Source organism: Sinocyclocheilus rhinocerous, unplaced genomic scaffold, assembly GCF_001515625.1.
Source record: "Sinocyclocheilus rhinocerous isolate Xijiao unplaced genomic scaffold, SAMN03320098_v1.1 scaffold1635, whole genome shotgun sequence".
In the NCBI taxonomy this organism is placed as follows: domain Eukaryota; kingdom Metazoa; phylum Chordata; class Actinopteri; order Cypriniformes; family Cyprinidae; genus Sinocyclocheilus; species Sinocyclocheilus rhinocerous.
The window spans coordinates 1,127,579-1,137,388 of NW_015627629.1; the positions used below are offsets into that span (position 1 = coordinate 1,127,579).

Here is a 9,810-nt window from a genome sequence, read left to right on the forward strand (position 1 = left end):
GGGCTTCATAAAAGCAGGAAATGATCAGCGCTTTTATGGGAGAAGGGACAGAGCGGTGTAGAATAAAGGTAAATTATGTGAAAAATAGTGTGTGTTTTTTTAAACGAAGCATTAACACGTTAGACTGCACCCCATAAACACAATCAAGCCTATAAAAAAAACAGTGAACCACCCCTTTAATGCCCTTGATGTCACCTGGGGGTCACAAATTCAGGTTCAGTCTTGATATGAATGCTTGTATTGGTATCCAAACATGATGGCATGCAGATATAAACTGATCTTTAACAAACCACACACAACATCGTAATGTTAGTGAAAAGAGAATGTCTGTAAGTTATAATATCCTTTAGACCAGGGGTGTCCAATCCTGCTCCTGGACGGACAACGTTCTACAGAGTTCAGTTCTAACTTGTTTCAAAACACCTAGCTGGATGTGTCTAGTAATCCAGAAGACCTTAGTTTGCTGGTTCGGTGTGTGTTTAATTAGGGTTGGAGCTAAACTTTGCCCTCCAGGAGCAGGATTAGACACCCCTGCTTTAGACAACTTGGATGAAAAGCAAAACCTGACTGAATTAAACAGGATAAGAGATGGTTAGTCACATATTCAGAGGAATGAAAACACATAAGCCCTGTTCCAAAACCTAGTGACTGATTTGGAACTCTTTAAATAAGCATTACTTATGTGTGGCATAAGTGCAGCAAAAAATATTTCTACTGAAGTGAAGCGGGACTTACAACTGTTTCAAGTTTCAAGTTAACATGATGCTAAGCTAAAACAGTGGGGCTCCAGGAGCAGGATTGGACACTCCTGTCATAAACAGTACAAGGGGCACAAAAACACTAGTGACAGCCTTACAAATAATAAAATGCACAACAAAAAATTCACTATATACCTAGAAAAAGATAACCTCTTAACACTGCAACAGACACTTGAAAGCCTACCAGCTACAATTACAAAAATCTTTCCCAGACTATCCTAGGACCCATGTGAGCAGGCAGACCCAAACCTAGTTCACTAGGTTTACTTGGAACAGTGCTATTAACAAGGTCCTCGGTTTTAAGGACAACCTTGACAGAAAATGTTTTGCCATGCATAATGGACAGAACAGTATTCCTGGTGGGAGAGAGCACACAAAAAACAGCATGACTTCAGTACTACAGTCAAATACAACAACAAAAATCAAGAACATACAGAAAATAGGAAGCAGTAAGACTGGAGAGAAGACATGTTTGGTGGGCAGAGATGGCCGAAGTTATGGGAAGCACGGAATGGGAGTGCCTATTCACCTGCTGAAGCTGAGCGCGGGTGATTCGTATGATTGAGGGGAACTTGGTGTTTGCAGCAGTCGCTGGAATGGCAGGAAGTTTCCTGCGTCCAGGCGAATGGGCAGCACGTGGCTGGGAAGGTAGTGGCAGCGAGGCATAGTACGAGGAGGTGGAAGAGGAAGGGTGGTGTTGGTGATCTGCAGATTGGCTGCGCTGCATCCCAGGCGGGGCGCGCTGGTGTAGGGGGTCCGACAGGGTGGTCAGGAGGGTGTGCGGGCTAGGGGAGCGCAGGTGCAGGGGGCTGCACGTCCTTGCCACAAGCTCCTCGGGTTGGGATGCAGGAGAGGTGGGTAGCTAGAAAAGGAAAGTGGGGAACAGTGGAAGGGAGGCGAAGAGCGTTTAGTAAGGTGGATCAGGTGAGTCAGGGGAAGTGAATGGGTAGTGAAGATGGAAAAAAGTCAAGTAAAAAGAGATTAAAATGGCCAGAAAGATAGTAGGAGGTTATTAAGGAATAAGAGGAAGCAGATGGTTACATATGGCTACAGTATGCAGGTAGGCAAAATGCAAATTCTGGAAAATTCACTGACATCTTCCAGAGACCTCGGCACTTAAAACTTTCAGAAGGCCAGTAATGTGCTTGAATCTGCAACATCCTAATAAATTAAGCCAGCTCTGTGTGGTTTTACAACATTCCTTCCACAAACAGTGTCCTGACCTGAGCAGTGAGGATACTAGAGCTAAGGTAACAGGATCAGCTTAGCTCAGACTACCGTAAACTTACATCACAGACCTGAGGGTGAGCTGTCTGTATCTCATTACTGTGGCTTACAGGTGAGCAGCCCTCAGAGACCACCTTTATTCTGCTGACATGAGCATGTGTAGCATAGAACGTGTTAGCCTTATTTACGACATCCAGAAAAAAGTAGAGCAGAAAGGAAATTTTCATGAGGGGTGTTTAAGTGAAAATCACTAATTACTGTAATGTTGAAGTTTTTTAAAACTAACATATAAATCAAAAAGTGTACCAGTAGGTAACACTACAACTTACACACATGCATTTAATAAGCTAGTTTATCTAAATTATTGTCTTTTTTGTTTTGTATTTGACAGGTTAAAGTGTTGCCCAGATCCTTGGTAAAATGTTGCCTCATATTCAGTTCCTGTCTGGCTTGTTCATGATCACGTTTGCAAGACAGAACCAGTCTAAAATTCACCTCATCTAAATTTAGTGAGAGACTTGGCAGGGATTAGGCAGGCTTTATATAAAATGAATTGTGATTTTTTTTTTTTTTGGACCACTAGGTGGCACTGTCATCCTACTGTTCAGGTCCTGCTGGGTCATGGTACCAATAATACCTACCAAAATAAGCTAAAGCATTGCCAAGAAAAAGCCTCACCTTATGTTTGGCACATATTTGTCATAACTGAGGAGCTTTTTTGAAACTCAACCATTTGAAACCTTTTCTGAGGATGGGTCTAAAGATCATGGGACCAAATTTTAAATTGTAGACAATTTGTAGAAGAAGTGAAAACAACAGTTTTCTGAGCCATAGTTACCTGTGTGAGTGCACCTTCAGCCAGTGCCTCACCAGGACTGGTGGGGGTTACAGGAGGTCCACCAGCAGCAGGGAATACACTGAGCTCCAACCGATCCATCCTTTGTGAGCCCTGGACTGTGTGAGGTATGTGGGTGTCTCCTTGTACGGGACTAGGAGTGGATTCTTTATCCGGTGATTCATCCATTGGCTGCAAAACTTCTGGCTCCTCTTCACACTCATCTGATGGGCTACAAGTGAGTTTAGCCTCAGGACCAGGGCTACGTCCTGCTGCCTCTTTGAAGTCCCGCAGGTCAGAGCCCTTCTCTACCATCACCCAATCACGCAACTCAACATCTTGTAGACCTGAGCTCAGGTTTAGAGCAACAAAGCCACTGTTAGCTGCATCATCGCGTTCTCCTTCAGAAGATCTGCTGGCAGCTGTGAGGCATTCACAACGCTGGAAGAAAACAGAACCACCAGAGAACTCATCATGGTGATACCACTACTAAGAAAATGCAAATGTTCAACCAGAGAGTTCAACCAAAGTAAAGTAAAGTAGTCACATGACTTACCCCATCTGAGCTGGTGTGAGGCGTGTATGGTGCTGTGGTGTGTTTGCCGTGGCGGTGATTGTCAGTGGGCTATCTGAGCTCATCCTTTCCCAATCATACGGGTCATTTTCCACTACGTTGTAGGTTTTCATGCTATTCTCAAAAACGGTCCTCAGTAGCTAGAGTGGAGAGATCATTTTCAAGTGAGATTGACCAATAACTGCTAGATATTCCATTGATCTATTAAAGTATCAAATTTTTACCTGATAGTCAGGTTTGGTAAAGTAGTCCAAATTGCTGGTGTGGTCCAGAAAGACATTGAATTCTGGGGGCAGGTGTTTCAACATGAGCCGATGATCATACGTCTCTTTTAATTTCCCCACTTGCTCCTAATGCATAAACACAAAAATATCATCATCACTTCCCAACAAACAGGAAAATGCTTTTCATAGCACTTCTTCCTCCTGCCTGATCAGCACCTTGTCTTTTATCTTCCTCCAGGGTAGTTGCCCAAACAAGAACTCCACCAGCATGTAGAACAAAGACCACAAGTCATCATGTCTTCCCATCTCCTGTGACAGTAAGACCAAATCAAATCTGATCAGACCAAAATGATCCTGGTAACTGAAACATTACCAACAGCAGCTGAGACTATGCAGGAACAAGAGAGTGAACAGGTGGATTCTTACCTTGTTCTTGTGGGCATTGATTGAGGCGTATCGTACTGTACCCCTAAACCCTGCAACAGGACGGGGCTGAGAGAGAAGAGAATCTTACAGTTCAAAAATGTATAAAACCCAGTGACAAATAAATACTCACGAACATATAAACAAGTACAGTCAGAAAGACTGCATTAGAAATCACTATTGACACTGACCGGTCTGACTTCTTGGCAGGAGTTTGTAAATTGGCGTGCCAAACCAAAATCTAACATGTAGCAAGTTCGACATGTGTTAGGAAATCGGCCCATGGCAAAGTTGGACTGAAAACAGTGTGAAAAAGACATTCATTACAATAAGGTTGCAATATTTTGAGTAAAAAGTAAACTTTTAAGCATCCTATTGTTATACTAAGTGTACTATTTAAGTATACTGCTATTTATTTACAACACAGAAATAATATTTTGTAATCAATACAATTAGTATTGTTAACTGCTGTTGGGGGCAGTTAAAAGAGTTTAAACTTCTTACCGGTTTGATGTCACGGTGTAAAAAGCCCACTGAGTGGATGCTCTCAATGGCCTCCAGTATCTGTAGACCCAGTCTGAGTGTTGTGCTGACTGTGAAAGTGCCACGGTTCATGCTCCTCCTCAGATCCGCTAAATTACGGCCCTGCAAAAGCCAAAAAGGCAACTCAAAAGGTTACTAACTTTGGCTGCAAATATTTACTTGAAAGATAGGTTTAATATAAAGTCATAAATAAATGCACACAGACTGCAAATCCTAAAGTCATCATATTCATATATAAATTGCAACAAACAAAAACACAAATATACATCTTATTTGCATAATTAAGTTAATGTATATTGTAGGAAAATGATACATTTACAGATAACCTTATTTTAATAGGTCACAATTGTTTTAACCATTATTATTGTCTTTATAGCTTTCTGTGTACATTACTGCACTCTCATATTAAATACATGTATTAGGCATGTAAAATCATCACCACAAATGAACTGTAATATTCGGCACACGTTAAGATAGAAAAAAAATGCATAACCTGTCAATCAGACCTCACCTGAAGCTCCATGACAACATAGTTAAAGCGATCATTGCGGCCACATCCAACAAACCGACAAACGTGATCCTTTCCTGAAACAGCGAGACAACACTTTATTAGACTATATATCACTGTATCTCATTTCACCTGCACAGAGACCAACCAGTCATAACAGAAGTCGTTTACATATGAAGTCTTAAATGTACAGTAGCAGAAATAGCCTTTAAAAAAAATTTTCATTCTAAAGATCAAAGAGAAGGTGGAAAATGTTGTTTTGGTCATGACAAAATAAATGGACTTCAAAATGCTATAAAAGTTATGATTATGACCACTTCACAAGACAAATAGTAAACAGGAAGTTTTCTTTTTTAAGTATTCTGTATCTTTTTCTGTCCATGTGCTCCACTACTCCTCCTCCTAATGGAGATCTGTCCAGAGGAGGGGGGTGTATGGATTTCTCAGCTCTCTTGGGACACTCTCTGGACCGCAGGAGCAGATCAGACTGGCTTCAGCCATATTCTACTGTGATCTACTCCTGCCTTCTGCCCTGACACACCCTACAGCCCCCCGCAAGACCCTCTCTTCCTCATATGCCCCTTCCTCCCAGTCTCCAGTCCTCTATTATTTTGATTACTCTGAGTGTGATGTTCATTTTCATTATTTACACAGTATTCTCATACAGAATTATGTGAAAAATTACATAACTATGTATGAAAAACACCATGCTACTTTTTAGCTAGTGTCCAGAAGATTTGCATATATTATTTGTGCATCACTCTGTTTTATTTACTTCTCTTATAACGGGGTGGGGGGCAGCAAGTAGATAGAGAGATCTCCAGTTGCAAGCCTTTCCCTCGGGAAGAGATAAAACCACTCTGTCCTATCATACAGCCATATTACAGCCAACATGATACAAGTACATTGATTTTTTTTTTCATAAGCAGAGTGGAGAGGTTGAGGATATAATGGAGGAAGACTGTAAAGGGAGGGAAAGAGGATAACGATGGTGTCATTGCTGGGCTCTGCTAATTGATTTGTTGATTCTTTGCCCAGAGGAAAAGAAGACATTGTTTGATTTCAAGCTTGTCTACTGATCCTTACAATGTGAAGAGCTGCTTTACAATACATTGTTTGCTCTAGTTGAAACTATTAAGATTTCCAAAAATCAGGGTTGCATTTATCTGGTGCAAAACATTGTGAATTTCAATTAAGGAGACTGTGTTAAACTTGAACACAGAAATGTATACTATATACAACCATGAAAACAAAAAAGTAATGTATATAACACAATGCTAAAGCAGTATTTATACAAGTGAAACAAGATACACTACCGTTCAAAAGTTTGGGGTCCGTACGATTTTTTGAATATTTGCATTTATTTATGTAACATATTTATTTGAACGAGTAAAAAGAGTAATATTTGTGAAGTATTATTACAATTAAAAATTGTTTTCTATTTTAATATATTTTAAAATGTAATTTAATCCTGTGATGACAAAGTTGAATTTTCAGCAGCTCACTCCAGTTTTCAGTATCACATGATCCTTATAATATGCTGATTTGGTACTCAAGAAACGTATTATCATCTTATTATCAATACTGAAAATGGTTGTGCTGCTGCTTAATATTGAATATTTTTGTGAAACCGTATTTATTTATTTTTTCCAGTATTCTTAAATGAATAGAAAGGACAAAAGAACAGCATTTTTGTGAAACAGAAAACTTTTGTAACATTACAGTTGTCTTTAATGTAACTTTTGAATGGAAGTATGAAAGTAAAAAAAAAAAAAAGTCAATTTAGGAATTCATTCAAGTATGCCATTTGTGTATTTATAAAAGTCACATTTATCTACTCTGCTTAACAACTTGCCTTGCAGTCTCTTCAACACCGCCACCTCCATCTTCAGAACCTGTTTGGGTTGTTGAGCTGACTCTGCTTTCAGAGCCACACTGGTGCGGTTCATCGGGTCCAGAGCCTCGTAGATCTCGCCAAAGCCGCCACCGCCAATTTTCTTCACCTGAGGTGAAAAGCAAAAACCAGAGTGATATCACTGTATACTGTTTAAATTTGAAGATGAATAATGAATCAGAGATTATTAATCATAATAATTACTAGTAATTTAATGATTTCAAAATGTAATTAAGCCAGTTCAATTCTTAATCCACTGTTTATAAACCTGATCCAAATCCCATCCATATCAAAATATGAAATGCACCTCAGTCACAGACTAAAATACTAAATTTGACTGTTTTTGGTGTAAAATACATTGAGTAAGGGGAAAAAAGAATCAATATAATTAAAACCATTTTTATTTTGTACAGCAATTATACTAGATTTAATGCAAAACAAGAAAATGCTAAATTACACATCCTCTGCAATAGCATCACAGCATATTCTGCACAGCAGTCAGATTAAATTTTCAATATTTTGCTATTTATTTCTCTTGGCATCACATGTCCCTTTGTGCCACAATCTCTTCTGCCCTCTTGTGTCACTTCCTTTTCCCCTCAGATCTCCCTGACCGGTGACAAATCTGGTTTTCACAGGGGATTATACTGGGTTGATTCCAATAGTATGTTCCTGCACAACCGGAGGCTGCAGTTTCAGGACCGCAGTTCTAGGACCGCAGTTCTAGGACCCTATTCTTTTGTAACAGCGCCACCTACCGAATTGGATCACTAAAGATGGACGACAATCAGACAGCAATCAGAGTGAGTAACTTTACCGATTTTCAATTAAGTTTTAGCTTCTCAACTGTATAAGATTTTAATATAAACTATTAAATCTGTTACTATAAGCTTAATTTGTGTGCTTAAGTAAACTGTGTGATCTGTGAAAGAGGGAAATTATTTGGCTAACCAAATTTGTCACAAATTAAAATCTACAAATAACATCCAAAAAATTATTTTAAAATAATACAGACAAATAATTTTTTTAAACTCAAGTCGCACGTGACTTGTCAAATTGTCACTGAGCTGTAATCAAATATTTGATGTACATTTCAAACAAGTCTTCCAGTGGTCTGTTTTGAGAGTTTTTTCTATAGTACATTGCACACAGATGTGGCTAACATGAGAGTGTCAATATAAAGGTGCGTCTTAAAAATATAAAATGCATGGATACATTATACCGTCATTTGGTTGTTGTATAAATGGATATCAATGTTACACCCCTAGCACATGACATGTGGGGGAAAAATGAGATATCATGGCAAAGAATTCAAAATTCGTTTAAATTTAAATAAGAGAATGAATCGGTACAAAGAGGCCATGGATTATTAATATTTTTCTTTCTTGTTTTCTTGTGATCATGACTTTTCTTTTTCTTTATCCCAAGAAACAGAACGTTCCCCTAACATTCCCATATGGTTCCCATTTGGTAATTTTTTGGGGAACCAAATAAGAACGTTCCCTGTATTAAAGGCGTTTTAGGAGGGCGTGGACGAGTCTTAACTTTTATAAAGAATATCTCTTTGGGTTTGAGACTTTAGTCTTTGCAACTTTAGGGATCTTATCTATTCACGAACAGCTTGTAGCAACACTCCAAAGAGAAAGGAAAACATGAAATCGCAACATATGACCCCTTTAATAACCTAAAGAGAACCTTCCCAGAACGTTCCCTGCAGGTTATTTTTAGGTTTTATTTTTATAACCTAGAGAGAACGTTCTGGGAACGTTGCCTGCAGGTTATTTTTAGGTAACGTAAAGAGAATGTTCCCTGCAGGTTATTTTTAGGTAACCTAGAGAGAATGTTCTCTGCAGGTTATTTTTAGTTGTCATAACCATGTAAACTAATTAAAACTTTGCAGAAGTTTCTGAGTGATTACCAACAGAGAGATTTTTCGGTTGCACTTTATTTTACAGAACGTGTACTTACATGTCTTTACAGTGTACTTACAGTGTACCTACCTAAGAAAGTTCTAGTAATACAAGGTAACGACATGAGGTAGGGTTAGGTTTAGGGGTAGGTTCAGGGTTAGTACCTTGTTATTACATATTTATTGTAATTACTATAATAAGTACATAGTATGTGCATGAGGAACAGGACTGTAAAATAAAGTGCTACCAATTATTCTAATGCTGAAATGTGTTTTTTTTTTCATAAACAAACTGTATTTTGCAGAATTTCATATCTGAAGTAAGCTTTTAATAAAGTGTAGACATTAAAGCAGTCAAATCGCATTATGATGATAATATGAATCCAGTTTTATAGCTGAAATTAAGCCAAGGTTAAGCGTAATCTAAAAAGCATATCATAAACACCTGGGATTGTTTGTATCTTTCTTTACTGCGCACCTCTGATCTGCATGCGCTTCTCCAGCACGCGCTTTATCCTGCCTTCCAAGGAAAGTCGCGCACTCGAGTAATTAAAAAATCATTTCGTTTTAGTGACTGACTAACATTCGTTTATTGATTTCTTTACTGAATAATTAATTATAATTAATATATATATATATATATATGAGAGTAAATATTATTAAATAATATTATAAATAATAAATATAAAATATAAATAATATTGTGATTTCAGAGAGATTTGACACGTCTAATTGAAGAGAACATGATGTTAACTGAGAAGTTTTTGTTTAATTACCAAAAAGATAAGCACATCATCGCTAATTAAGAGGTAAGAAATGAATGTAATGTTATCCTAGATTAAAGTCAAATAAATTTTATTTATTTTTACTGTCTGTAAAATTAAAATTCACATATTTAAAACCCAATATTGTGTT

General features: G+C 38.1%; 1 protein-coding gene across 1 annotated transcript in view; it reads right to left on the minus strand.

The window, feature by feature from the left end:
* The window catches only part of LOC107732667 (tau-tubulin kinase 2-like), a 14,446-nt gene extending 6,232 nt beyond the window's left edge, over window positions 1-8,214 (minus strand). Inside the window, exons 1-11 of the mRNA XM_016544073.1 lie at window positions 8,209-8,214; window positions 6,948-7,095; window positions 5,096-5,169; window positions 4,546-4,686; window positions 4,233-4,337; window positions 4,045-4,110; window positions 3,835-3,927; window positions 3,619-3,744; window positions 3,388-3,534; window positions 2,824-3,261; window positions 1,288-1,620 (exon numbers count right to left, since the gene is read on the minus strand). Coding sequence (XP_016399559.1) covers window positions 1,288-1,620; window positions 2,824-3,261; window positions 3,388-3,534; window positions 3,619-3,744; window positions 3,835-3,927; window positions 4,045-4,110; window positions 4,233-4,337; window positions 4,546-4,686; window positions 5,096-5,169; window positions 6,948-7,095; window positions 8,209-8,214 — 1,677 coding nt within the window. The remainder of the gene's footprint in view (window positions 1-1,287; window positions 1,621-2,823; window positions 3,262-3,387; window positions 3,535-3,618; window positions 3,745-3,834; window positions 3,928-4,044; window positions 4,111-4,232; window positions 4,338-4,545; window positions 4,687-5,095; window positions 5,170-6,947; window positions 7,096-8,208) is intronic.
* Window positions 8,215-9,810: the final 1,596 nt, after the last annotated feature.